Source organism: Chrysemys picta, chromosome 7, assembly GCF_011386835.1.
Source record: "Chrysemys picta bellii isolate R12L10 chromosome 7, ASM1138683v2, whole genome shotgun sequence".
Classification (NCBI taxonomy): Eukaryota; Metazoa; Chordata; order Testudines; family Emydidae; genus Chrysemys; species Chrysemys picta.
In genome coordinates, this window is record NC_088797.1 from 60,315,626 (window position 1) to 60,329,631 (window position 14,006).

A 14,006-nucleotide genomic window follows, 5' to 3' on the forward strand; every position below is an offset into this window, starting at 1 on the left:
ATAATATCCTGTATGGGAAAGCTCTATAGGCATTAGTAGAGATAAACATTTGGAGAGTCCTTTGGATTTCAATAGGGTTCTGCTGTAATAATTCTAAAGCCCTCCATAATTTAATGGAGAATGAGATAATTTCTGTAGGGGTTTTGAACCATCCTATAGGATTCAGGTGCAGGGATCTAGTTCTTTATTAAATTCTAATGGATTGTTCATTATAGCCTAGGGAGAGGGTATCATTTTACATTAAATTCTCTAGGACTTTCCCCTCTGGAGTGAATTGACAATAGAGAACAATGGAATGGAGTTTCTGGTTCCTAGCTGGTGTACTATACTCATGCTTTTTGGATTAAGGCTTATTGACTAGAGAGCAGACCAGGAATCTTGAGTTCCCAGCTCTGCCACTGACTTGATGGGTGACCCTGGGCCAGTCGCCTCATCTCCCTCTGTCTCAGTTTCCCCATCTGTACCACAAGGATAATGGTCCTGGCCTATCTTGGACTGGGCAGGTGTGGCATGAGTGAGGCTGAATGACTGGGCAGTGAGGTGATCTGAGAGCCTCTCAGGGAAGGAGGTCTGCAGGGGCAGGGAGCTCTGCATTTCTGGTAGTGTTGGGGATCTGAATGCTGCCAGGGGAGTGGGCGCTGGAGAGCAGCAGAGAGGCCAGGCAACCAGCCAGGTGGGGAGCAAGAAGCAGGGGGAGCTCCGAGGCTGGCCGGGAAAGGTTAGAGGGCTGGATGGACAGAGGAAGCTGCAAGCTGGGCTGGCTTGGGGACTGCAGGAGCCAGCTACCGGTTGGGAGGGTGGGCAGCAATGGCGGCTCAGCAGGTAGGGGTAGAACTACCTGTGTGCTGCTGGCTGGCAGAAACTGCACCCCAGGCAGCTCTTCACACATAGAATCACAGAAGATTAGGGTTGGAAGAGACCTCAGGAGGTCATCTAGTCCATCCTCCTGCTCAAAGCAGGACCAACACCAACTAAATCATCCCAGCCAGGGCTTTGTCAAGCTGGACCTTAAAAACCTCTAAGGATGGAGATTCCACCACCTCCTTAGGTAACCCATTCCAGTGGTTCACCACCCTCCTAGAGAAATAGTTTTTCCTAATATCCAACCTAGATCTCCCCCAGTGCAACTTGAGACCATTGCTCCTTGTTCTGTCATCTGCCACCATTGAGAACAGCTGAGCTCCATCCTCTTTGAAACCCCTCTTCAGGTAGTTGAAGGCTGCTATCAAATCCCCCCTCACTCTTCTCTTCTGCAAACTAAATAAGCCCAGTTCCCTCAGCCTCTCCTCCTAAGTCATGTGCCCCAGCCCCCTAATCATTTTTGTTGCCCTCCACTGGACTCTCTCCAATTTGTCCACATCCTTTCTGTAGTGGGGGCCCCAAAATTGGACGCAATACTCCAGATGTGGCCTCACCAGTGCCGAATAGAGGGGAATAATCACTTCCCTCAATCTGCTGGCAATGCTCCTTCTAATGCAGCCCAATATGCCATTAACCTTCTTGGCAACAAGGGCACACTGCTGACTCAGATCCAGCTTCTCATCCACTGTAATCCTCGGGTCCTTTTCTGCAGAACTACTACTTAGCCAGTCAGTTCCCAGCCTGTAGCAGTGCATGAGATTCTTCCTTCCTAAGTGCAGGACTCTGCACTTGTCCATGTTAAACCTCATCAGATTTCTTTTGGCCCAATCCTCCAATTTGTCTAGGTCACTCTGGACCCTATCCCTACCCTCTAGCATATCTACCTCTCCTCCCAGCTTAGTGCCATCTGCAAGCTTGTGAGGGTGCAATCTATCCCATCATTCAGATCATTAATAAAGATGTTGAACAAAACCAGCCCCAGGACCAACCCCTGGGGCATTCCACTTGATACTAGCTGCCAACTAGACATTGAGCTGTTGATCAGTACCCATTAACCCCACAAGCTAGCCAGCTTTCTATCCACTGTGACAAAGTTCCTCCTCTATCTTGGTGGGTCCTGCGCTTATTGGCAGATTTTCCTGCCTCAGAGATTCACCACATGGGTTGGGGAACAGCCCAGAGACCTTCCCCTCTGGAAGAACCCACAGCCCAGGTCAATTGGGAGGTTTGGGGGGAACCCAGGCCCACCCTCTACTCCAGGTTCCAGCCCAGGGCCCTGTGGACTGCAGCTGTCTATAGTGCCTCCTGTAACTGCTGCATGACAGCTACAACTCCCTGGGCTACTTCCCTATGGCCTCCTCCAAACACCTTCCTTATTCTCACCACAGGACCTTCCTCCTGGTGTCTGATAACACTTGTGCTTCTCAACCCTCCAGCAGCACACCCTTTCACTCTCAGCTCCTCATACTCACACCACAAACTGAAGTGAGCTCCTTTTAAAACCCAAGTGCCTTGATTAGCCTGCCTTAATTGATTCTAGCAGCTTCTTCTTAATTGGCTCCAGGTGTCCTAATTAGCCTGCCTGCCTTAACTGGTTCTAGCAGGTTCCTGATTACTCTAGTGCAGCTCCTGCTCTGGTCACTCAGGGAACAGAAAACTACTCATCCAGTGACCAGTATATTTTCCCTCTACCAGACTCCTGTACCTCACTGGTCTGGGTCTGTCACACCACCTGATAGTCCATTCATCCAATCCATAATTTTTTAACTTGCTGGCAAGAATACTGTGGGAGACCGTATCAAAAGCTTTGCTAAAGTCAAGATATATCACATCCACTGCTTTCCCCATATCCACAGCGCCAGTTATCTCATCATAGAAGGCAATCAGGTTGGTCAGGCATGACTTGCCCTTGGTGAATCCATGTTGACTATTCCTGATCACCTTCCTCTCCTCCAAGTGCTTCAAAATGATTCCCTTGAGGACCTGCTCCATGACATCACAGGGCCTGGAGGGCTGATGTTCTGGGGGGCAACCCACACCAGTGACGGGGAGTGTCACTGCTAGCCCTGTAAACCTGGGTGCCTTCAGTTCTCTGCTGCAGGGGCTCACAGCCTGGACACCGACAGCCAGCAGACAAGCTGCAGTCTCCTGAGTGTCTGTGTGCCGTGCAGCCCTGGTTCAGCTCTCTGACCCCAGCAGCCTGTCTACAGCACAACAGACCTGCTCTGCTCTCCTCCAGCCTGGGTTACTACTTGCTGGGGGACCTCAACACTTGCCAGTCCTGAATTTCCCCCAGACCATTTGCCGTGCAGTGGCCAGCTCTGTCCTGGAGCACTACGAAAATGAATAGAGTTTGTTGCTCCTTTAAAGCGACAAAAGCACATTACAGCTGGGGGAAATATACCCTGCCCTGCTAGCACAGCACTGTGTTGGGTTCCAGTAAAAATAAAAGATGTTTATTAACAAAAGGGCTTAGGTTAAGTGATAGCAAGTCTTGCAGAGACTCCAACCTCCTGTCTTTCTCTGCTTGCAAGAGGTCTGGTCCCTTGTGGATACCAAGATGGCTTCTTCTCTTTCCTTATGTTCTCTCAAGCTCCCTGTTTTGTCCCCAGACTCAGTGCTTCCCTTCCGGTGAACTTCTCATGTCCCTGCTGATTTGTATGGAAATGAGGCTTGTTTAATTTCACTGGAGACAGGTAGATAGCTGCCTTCTCTGCCTCCTGGCTGGGAGAAAGCTTGTTTATCCCAGTGTTTGGTCACAGACCTTAAAGTGTAATATCAGTGATTAGCCATATTTCCTCATATAGTCTTAATACAGACATTTCGCAGTGATATTAATCACCAGTGTGTCATTAGTGTTGAGAAAAGACCTGACTCGATGCACTTTTATAATACAGTAATCTTGTGTGTAATCAGTGGTAGCAGATGACAGAACAAGGAGTAACGGTCTTAAGTTGCAGTGGGGGAGGTTTAGGTTGGATATTAGGAAAAACTTTTTCACTAGGAGGGTGGTGAAGCACTGGAATGGGTTACCTAGGGAGGTGGTGGAATCTCCATCCTTAGAGGTTTTTAAGGTCAGGCTTGACAAAGCCCTGGCTGGGATGATTTAGTTGGGGATCAGTCTTGCTTTGAGCAGGGGGGTGGACTAGATGACCTCCTGAGGTCCCTTCCAATCCTGATATTCTATGATTCTTTGAATTACTTCTCAGCTGATGTTCAGGCCCCCTGACTTTATAGTCTGGAGGCTATCTCCCCCACTCGTGAGGCTGATGGCTTTGTTTAAATGTACCTTTGTGTTCCTTGCCTGACAACCAGGCTGGTCAGCCAAGCAGATACTCATTCCTTTGTCTAGGGCAGGCTAGACTTACGCACTGCTTGCCAAACACATTTTAATAACATAATCCGAGCACATATCCATAACTCTTTGTACAGACCCTCTACACACACCATGCAAAGATATTAATGATCAGTGAGTTATTAGTTGTCCAGTGATATATTACATGCCATCTTGTGGGTATATATCATGACAATGGTGTGTTAGGTGTAGTGAGTGTGTCAGGTCTGGAAAGAGCTGCTGTCATGGAGCAGCAAACCAACAGCAGGTCACTGTGTCACAACCCCTTGAAGACAGTCCTGCCCTGACATGGCCTGTTAGATACGGGGTGATACTGAAATGATGGAGGAAGAACCTTGTGCCTGTATGTGTTTGTATGTATTGGGGAGGCTCCTTCTCTTTGCAGCCAGAGGAGAGAGGTAAGTGGGCAGGTGAGATTTCCCAAATGACTGTGTCAGGGCTGAGGGCACGTATGCTGCAGAGAAAGATTGGGGAGAGGTGGAGGGGGAGCAGCAAGGCAGGGAGAGAGGGGGAGTATCGGGGGTTGTCACTCTTTGAGCGGGATGGCACAAGATTTTCAGCCATTTAAGACAGTGCCGCCTGCTGCGTTCTGGTGTCTCTGTCCTGCTCCACCATCTCTGTGGTCCCCTGGGCGTGGGGTGTAGTTCAGGAAGGCTGCAGACACTGTGATCAGGCCCCTTGTGTAAGTGTTTGCTGCGTCGGGGCCACAGCCCTTACATATTGGATCACGTGTAAGACAGGAAAGGACAGGCTTTGCCGAGAGTGTTGATGAATTTGTGCATCCTGGGTCCCTATTGTCTCCCTTTTTACCTTGTGTCTAACAGGTAGATGTCACCTCGGTGCACAGCTCCGCTGGACTGCCCTGGATGAGGCTCGTTCAAGCAGCTGCCAATAGCAAGGAACAGAACTTGGAAGCCTACTTAAAAAACAGCCAGTTGTACTATCGATCTACTAGGAAAATAGGCAAAAACGAGGAGCTCCTTGTGTGGTACGATGAGGAGCTTTCCAGCCTCCTGGGTTTCAGCGCGATCGAAGCCAGGACTCTCCAAACCGGTGAGTACTGAAGGGAAAATTGCCAGATGCTGAGGTTGTGCGGGTATCACTGAGGGCAAGATCTTTGTTACAGGTGATGCTGGGCAAGCGGGGAAGGGACCAGCTTGACTCTCAGATCCCAGGCTGGGCTTTCAAAGTTGGGCAGTTAGAAGTAAATCTTTTTACTGGTGCACTGAGCTGGAGTCAATGAAGGGAGTCTTCCAGCCATGGTAAATAGTCTTGTGCTAACAGGGCTTGAGCTAGCTCACTAAGGATAGCTGTGTGGACGTTGCTGCTCCAGCGGAGACTTGGGCTAGCTGCTCGAGCCTAGGGGTTCGGGTGTGCTGCCCTAGGGTCAGAGGTTAGCTCGAATGATGTAACTGAACTGGGCTACAGAAAACAGCTCAGGGTCTGAACACTTCTTGATGCAGCGCAATCTGCTTAAATTAGCCAAGACTTGGGTAAGTGTAGATGGTCCTGATTCTCAGGGGCTCTTGGGAACACATTTGGCTGGGAGAGATTCACTTATACTAAGTGAATTGCTTTAAAAATGAGTAACACAGAAAGCAGTACAATCTTTTAAAGAAACACTGCACATAGGGAAAGATTGACAGCTTCACACCACTACTCAAAAGGCTGTAGTGTAACTTATGGTGTGATATTTTTAAACGGACTTTGTCAAATTGGTGCTAAACCCAGTGTGGAGGGTCTCGAATTGATTTAAATCTGGCTTGTAGCAGGATAGCTTGTGTTAGTAAATCTGCTGTCTGCTATAACCCATTTTAAACCAATAGAAATGTGTCCACACAGGAGTCTGCACCCAGTCTGCTTTCAAACTGATTTTAGTGAAACCTGTGCAACTTGTGTGTGTGGACACACTTAGATCGGTTTAAAATTGGTTATAGTGGCCTGTGAAGGAGCAGAGGGACTGCTGCCTGGCACAGCAGGGGTTAAAGAAAACCTCTGGGTTCAGCTAGCCCCGCCCCATTATACCTGTAGCCAATGCCAGGCCTGGAGGGGGGGAGAAAAGAAGGGAGCCTGGCTCAGTCAAGGCCATTTTGGTGCCCTACACAGCCCTAGGCCTCTGTGTGTGGGGGCTGGGTTGGGGGGCAGGCGGGAAACAACCCTCCAGCACGAGCCGGCGAAGCGGAGCCAGTTGGGGCTGGGTTGCTCCACTTCCGGCCGCCCAGTGAGTGCAAGCCAGGCCCGACCCGGCACTCACCGGGCGGCCGGAAGTGGAGTGACCTGGCCCCAGCCTGCTCCGCTCTGCTCCCCTGGCTCCCAGCCTTGGGACTTGGGCGTTGGGGCAACCGCCCCCCAGCACTCACCAGCGGCGCGGCTGGGAGCCAGCGGCATGGAGCGGGCTGGGGCCGGGTCGCTGCACTTACCGCCGCTGGTGAGTGCAGGCCCGACCCCTGCTGCAGTCCTCAGGGGAGTGGGGGTGGGGCTGGGGCGGAGCAGGGGTGGGAAGAGGTGGGGCTGGTACAGAGCAGGGGTGGGGGCCATGGGGAAGGGGCAGAGCAGGGGCTGGAGCAGCACGCAGCTGTGTAGGGCACCAGGAAATTTGGTGCCCCAAATTTCCTGGTGGCCTAATGCAGCTGCATACTTTGTGTATGGTTAGGGATGGCCCTGGGCACCTGGACTAGTGGGGCCACTCCCCAACTAAAAGACTTGCATAGGGAGCAGGCCAGGAAAACAGGCCCTGAACCCCTCATCACAGCTGGGAAAAAGATCCATCTCCCCTGTTTAGGGTTTGAACGACACAGGACCCTGGGCCAGGACCTGAGGGAGAAGGAGGGCTCGAGTCTCCCTACAGCCCACCTAACCAACGATCTAGCCACTGGGCTGCCCGGCCACTGAGGGCCCTATCACACCAACTCAAAGTGGGAATGTTTTTCTTTTGTATAACCTAAGGTGTGAATTTAAATCAGTAGAGTTTTATATCGGTATAACTCTCCTCCCACATAGACATGCGGTATAAGATTAGCTTATGTCGCTTTGGAGGGGATGTAAATGAAATAGAAAAAAGGCCTCTTATTCCAGAATAGGAGTGTTCTACGAATACCGGCGTACCTCTGTCAGTATAACTGGTAGGACTGTCCCCTGTACGCTGGCTTCCCGAGTGATCTATGGAGTAGAGAGAGGTGCAAGCCACATTTGGATTCTGCTTTTGGATCCACGGGGGTGCTTGAAGCTGGGTTTCTCATTGAGACCATTGTAAAGATGATTTGCCTGTTGGCAAGATCAGGCGCAGATCTGGGTTTTGGGCTTTGAGCTGCCACAGAATTCGGAGGGTCGATTCAGGCCAGTGTCTGCTGTGAGCACTTGACTCAGCAGCCAGCATCGGGGTGTGGAACGTATGGAAGGAAACGTATGCGAGGTGCCTCCTGTAGCAAGATGGCACCTGACCCTGCACTCCAGTTAGCTTGACTCCAGTGCCCCAGCTATGGAGTTGCTCCTGGTTTAGGCCAGTGTCAGCCAGAGCAGCCAGGCCTTAAAAGCAGCCGGGACTCTGACTATGCAAAACTCAATGGCTATTTTCTGTTTCCGCAGAGCTCAGGTGCCCGGAATGTGAGCAGGCCTTTAAAGGCGGGCACTCCTATCTGGCCCACGTCCGCTTCCTCTGCGTCCCGGAGAAGAACGCCCCACCGTGGAGAAATCTCCAGGAGCAGAAGGCTGGGAAGGGCCACTTGCCTGACCAGGCCACAAACTTCCACAGCCTGGCAAGGGATCTGGAGGTCAAAATAGCCACATGGAGAGACGACCCCCGTGGGCTGTCAGGGGAGAAGAGAACAAAGTCGGAAGAGGCGGAGAGCAACAGGAGCAGGAAAACGGTGTTGTTAGAGAAGACAAATAACCTAGGGGAAGCTAACAGCTATGGGGGCAAGGAGGAGGCGGTGGGGGAACACGCCTTCGCTGGCTCCATCTGGAAGCTCAACTCAGGGAAGCTGTCGGCGAAGAAGGATGCCTTGGAGCAGAAACAGAGCGCTTTCACCGAGGTCAGGAGGATGAAGGACCGGCTGAGGAATGAGAGAGCGAAGGAGGTGGAGCAAGGGGGTGGCCTGGGCCAGTTTGGCAAAGAGCAGATGCCCAAGGACATGGTGCTGAGCTCCTCAGGTAGCGCGTTCTCTTTCGTATGGCCCACCCGAGCCCGGGGGGAGCAGAAAAGTGCTTTTAGTAAGCCAACCAAGTGTCTGGTGGACAGGGCTGCCGGGAATTCCTCCCATCCCATGACTGAGCTACCGAAGAGCCTGGGGGAGCTGTCTGGCTTCATCACCACAGCGGACATCATGTGCTACAGCAACCTTTTGAATTCCAAGTTCTTTGTCAGTGACTTGTGTAATTCTCAGGCGCTGCAGACGAGCATCAGCCGGAGAAACGCTTTCCCATATACCTCAGAACCGTGGCCAAAACAAGCTGGGGGGCAGCTGCAAACCGCCACCACCACCTCCTCCTCTTCCTCTTCCTCCTTGACTCTGCTGCCGCCCACCTTCACATCCTTTGGGGTGGCCGCCCAGAACTGGTGCGCAAAATGCAACCTCTCCTTCCGCATGACGTCCGACTTAGTCTTCCACATGCGGTCCCATCACAAAAAGGACGACTCCTCAGCTGAGTCTCAGTGCAAGAGGAGACGGGAGGAGAAGCTAACGTGTCCAATCTGCCACGAGTACTTTCGGGAACGACACCATTTATCCCGACACATGACCTCTCATAATTAGAGCTGGGTAGACTGAGCCGACCACAGGACTGGGTTGGGGGAAGGGGGATGGGGAGGGAAAACATTAGTTTGTCTCATTATTTTTTTCAGTGTTTAAATTAATTTCTTATAGGAAACAGCTGCTTACAATAATTTATAATTGATGCTTCACAAAAAATATATGTTTACATGAGACCGAGTGGTCGTCGGTTTTGAAAATGCAGCCAAGCCCTTGTTGGTATATTTTTGAGGAAATAAAATGATGAAATGAATGAAAATGTTTTATTAATTTGGGCTCGAAGCTGCTGCTTTACAGACAACAATCTGTTGTAGCCATGTGTGAGAGATGCTGTTACGTGCATACGTAACAATTAGAGCTGAGCCAATAATTGATTTTATCATCTGAAAAAAAAATCAATTAGTTTTGTACCAAAATTGATTTTTTCCCCTCGTTTTTCTCTCCAAAACAAAACAAAAAAATGAAAATGCTTTCTTCGGGTCAAACAAAACGTTCCAACATTGGTTTGAAAGAATGTCTTGACTTTTTTGAAAAAAATGGTTCCTCATTTTTTATTTGGCCGAAATTATTAATTGAATTCAACCCAAATTTGCGAAGTGTTTTGGTTGCACCAAAACTCCATTTTTCAGTGAATTTAGTGTTTGACAGAAAATTTTCATCCAGCTCTAGTAATGGGCTGGTTGAGTGCCAGCAGGCTTGAACCTGGGACCTTCAGCATTAGAAAGCTTCAGACTGAAATACTTCAACTAAAGGAATAATGCCATTTGCTGACAGATGTAGTAGACTCTTATGTGGACCAGACTCTAGAGGGTGCCACTTTCCTAGCTTGGATTGTGTATGTGCTAAAGGGAATAGCCTTACTCGATTACAGTGATCGGCTTGAAATGAAACCTTGACTCTGGCCTGCCCTATGGCTGTAGAAGGGAGTTGTGATCCAAGCTCCGATCTGAGTTGTGTAAACAACCCTCCTCTGTAATAGACCAAACCAAACTCACAAGAGGATGTGATTGAACATCAGCAGATCTGGGTTCTGGGCATACTCTGCAAACTCTGAAACGTCTTTCTTTAAACCGAGATCCAGATGTTGTGGCTTGTGCTCACTGTTACCAAATAGACACAGGCCCAAATTCTGCAATCTGTTATACCCATGAAATCCCAATAACTTCACTGGGTTTGTACAGATACAGTGGAAGCAGAATTTGGTTCATTGTTCACTACTGGCCATGTTAGTGCCCTGGCCAGGGTGAATGTGTCACCAATGCCCACTGCTAGATGGAATCAGAACTGCTCAGTTCTGAGTTACGGGCCCTCTACTGCTAGCATTTATTTTGCAAAGTAATAAGGAAATATAGCAATTATTGTAGTGGATCAGAGTATCTCATCCAATAGCCCATTTCCAACATGGGACAGCTGTTTGTTAAGAATGTATTAAACTCCCAGTAATGGACAGTTATGGAAAAACCTACTGCTGGGGAAATTTATTCCAGCCCCCATCAGTTAGTGCTCAGCTTATTCCCTGAAACATGAGGGTTAGGTCCCTTATGAAAAGAAATGCTATCTCGAGGTACTGTGGCTGGTCTCACTATAGGTTGTCAATGTTTAGTTCTGCTCAGCTCTTGACCTTGATCTTGTGGCAATGAGTTCCATGGGCCAATGGTATGTTTGTTTTTAAAATAAGCGTTTTCTTTGATCAGTTTTTACATTTGTCATCTTTTTAGTTTCACTGAGTGGCCCCTTGCCCTTGTATTATGCCTAAGGTAAAAATAGGTACTCGATCCATGACGTTGACTTCCTTTATCACATCCCCTCTTACTCATCTCCTGTCTAAGACAAACAGTTCCAGCTTATTCAGTGTCTCTTCAGATGGTAACTTTTCCAGGCCACTGATTCTGGCTGCCTGTCTCTGAACCCGTTCTGTTTGTACTATATCCTGCGGGAGCCAGGGGACCAGAGCTGCACCCAGTGTCTTAACTGAAGGAATCCCACTGAAGTATATAGGGCAAATGGCTCAGCAGTCGATTTCCCCTGTTATCACTGGGAAATTCGGAGTGGTCAGGAGCACACCTGTGAAGGCCCAGGTGGCTGGCAGTTGGATCCAATGCTCTATTACACTCCCTGTCAGCTCTTGAGAGAGTTCCATGAATCAGGGGGTGTCCTTTTCCCAGCATTCATGGGTGGAAGTTTCCCATCCGTATAAATGCAGGCCAAAAACCAAGCTAGACAGTCCCAGGCTTTACCCAAGATAAGGCAAGGGAATGATTACATGTGACAGCTTGCAGCTTATTCTCTAGAACTGAGAGGAAGCAAATTGAGGCTGGGAGGTCTGTTGGACTGTAGAGCCGTCTTCCAAGGGATATGGTGGAAGTTCTGTTCCTGGAGTCATTTAAAACTGAACGTTCAGTGCAAGAAATAATCCTGCATCGGGCAGGGCGAGATGTGATCTCCACCCCCATCTTTTCCACCTCTAACGTCTGTGTCCAATGAAATTTATCACATAAGGAATTTATTCATGTCCAAGTTTTCTGGGCCAAACTTAGCTCTGTCTGGCTTTAGCTGGGAGCTGGCCTGTTAAGGAGAAGTCAAAATCCATAAAGCGTAATGAAGAACTCAGTAGTGTAGAAGCGTTCATATATGATGAGGATTGTGGCTTCTGGGGGTCAGATTCTGATCTCACTTATTCCAGTGCAAATCCAGGAATAACTCCTCTGAAATCCAGGGTGCTATTCCTGATTGACTTTTGTGTCTTTGAGATCAGAGGCAGCCCAGGATAAGTAAGACAAAGGTCGTTTGGTGCAGTTGTGGCATAACATTTTCTCATGCTCTTGTAAAAAAAATATCCTGGATCTTCAATGACCATGCGGTTAGGGCCTTGGTCTTGCATGTCACATGGAAGTCGACACCTCCAGCTGCACACTGCTCTCTACCCCTGTGTTGGGGAATTGCTTCAATACCAGTTCAAAGGGCCAGATTCTGTAAGGCCCTGCATCTTGGGTGCCCGGCAGACTTTTCTTCATAGGTTATGCAATGCCGTTGTTTTCTTCGAGGAGAAAAATAATATTTTAGCTAACCTGTTTGTGGAATCCCTTGCCCATAGGAACTCAGCCATTAGCACTGTGTAAATACCTTAGGTATTAGAAGGGGGGTGGGGGACAGAAGTTCCACTTTATGAAGGATTTTGAAGTTTTGCAATTTGGCTTTGTTCCAAATCAGAACGAAAACCAGCAATTTCAAAATTCCAGGGAAAAAATCATTTGAAGTCGTTCAAAATATTTAATGGCAATGTTAGCTAAAAATGTTGCATATTGCAGTACAATATGCAATATGATCCAACAGAAAAACAATTGAAGATGTTGAACCGGGATGTTGGAAATTTTTCCCCCTTCAATGGAATTCCAGTAAAATTGACCTAATTTCACAAAGCTGTTAGATTTCAACAGAACTGCCCAGTCTGGTGGAATATGGCTCCATTGAAGTTCCTTCTATTAGACACACCGATCGAAAATAGAACCAGATCTGAATAGTGGCAGGTAACCCATTCCAGTGGTTCACCACCCTCCTAGTGAAATAGTGTTTCCTAATATCCAACCTAGACCTCCCGCACTGCAACTTCAGACCATTGCTCCTTGTTCTGTCATCTGCCACCACTGAGAACAGCCGAGCTCCACCCTCTTTGGAACCCCCCTTCAGGAATCCCCCTTCAGGTAGTTGAAGGCTGCTATCAACTCCCCCCTCACTCTTCCCTTCTGCAGACTAAATAATCCCAGTTCCCTCAGCCTCTCCTCGTCAGTCATGTGCCCCAGCCCCCTGATCATTTTCGTTGCCCTCCGCTGGACTCTCTCCAATTTGTCCACATCCCTTTTGTAGTGGGGGGACCAAAACTGGATGCAATACTCCAGGTGTGGCCTCACCAGTGCCGAATAGAGGGGAATAATCACTTCCCTCGATCTGCTGGCAATGCTCCTACTAATGCAGCCCAATATGCCGTTAGCCTTCTTGGCAACAAGGGCACACTGTTGACTCATATCCAGCTTCTCGTCCACTGTAATCCCCATGTCCTTTTCTGCAGAACTGCCACTTAGCCAGTTGGTCCCCAGTCTGTAGCAGTGCATGGAATTCTTCCATCCTAAGTGCAGGACTCTGCACTTGTCTTTGTTGAACCTCATCAGATTTCTTTTGGCCCAATCCTCCAATTTGTCTAGGTCACTCTGGACCCTATCCCTACCCTCCAGCATATCTACCTCTCCCCCCAGCTTAGTGTCATCTGCAAACTTGCTGAGGGTGCAATCCATGCCATCATCCAGACCATTAATGAAGATGTTGAACAAAACCGGCCCCAAGACCAACCCCGGGGGCACTCTGCTTTCCCTTTCCTGCCTCTCCCTCCCGCAGAGTACAAACCCCACCTGGGGCATGCACTGCTCAAGATGGGGTCGTGTGCTCTTGGATGCCCATCGCTGTCTGGGAGACAACCCTGCGCTGTGCTTTTGCACTCAGGGCTCCTCTCTATGAGGAACAGGGCACTTCCCAGACTACCCCAGTATCCTGTCTCCAGCACCAGATGCTTCAGAGGAAGGTGCCAGGTCCCTGCAGCAGCCAGTTGTGGGACACCTGCCCCAGGACAAATTTCTTTCTGACTTCCAGCCGTTGGGGATTGGATGGGATCTAAACCCTCCGTCTTTAGAGTTTACGTCAAAGTTTTTTTTAGTGTTTACCATTATAATGCCTGATGTTACAATTGTTTATAGAAGTGTTCAGTCCCTTTCTGAATCCTGCTAAGCTCTTGGCCTCAATGGCATCTTGTGGCAATGAGTTCCACAGGCTTCCCTTTCCAAGTATTTCCTTTTCCTCTGTTTTGAATTTTCCTCCTTTCAGTTTCATTGTTTGTGGGTTGTGAGATGGGAAACAGGAGCTCCTGGGCTACCTTCTCTTCCCCATGCATTATCTTGAGTATTTTTATCACATCCCCTTTTATTCATCTCCTCTCTCTGGTTAACAGCCCCAGCCTTTTCAATCTCTCTTCATACAAATGGTTTTCAATGGCC

General features: G+C 49.0%; 1 protein-coding gene across 4 annotated transcripts in view; it reads left to right on the forward strand.

Moving 5' to 3' along the window:
• ZNF488 (zinc finger protein 488) overlaps window positions 1-9,223 on the forward strand; it is a 36,744-nt gene extending 27,521 nt beyond the window's left edge. For all 4 annotated transcript variants that reach the window (XM_042856107.2, XM_005307309.4, XM_065551597.1 and 1 more), the window contains 2 exons: window positions 5,041-5,269; window positions 7,802-9,223. In XM_042856107.2, the coding sequence (XP_042712041.2) occupies window positions 5,041-5,269; window positions 7,802-8,967 (1,395 nt within the window). In that variant the 3' untranslated portion in view covers window positions 8,968-9,223. The remainder of the gene's footprint in view (window positions 1-5,040; window positions 5,270-7,801) is intronic.
• The last annotated feature ends 4,783 nt before the right edge of the window (window positions 9,224-14,006 follow it).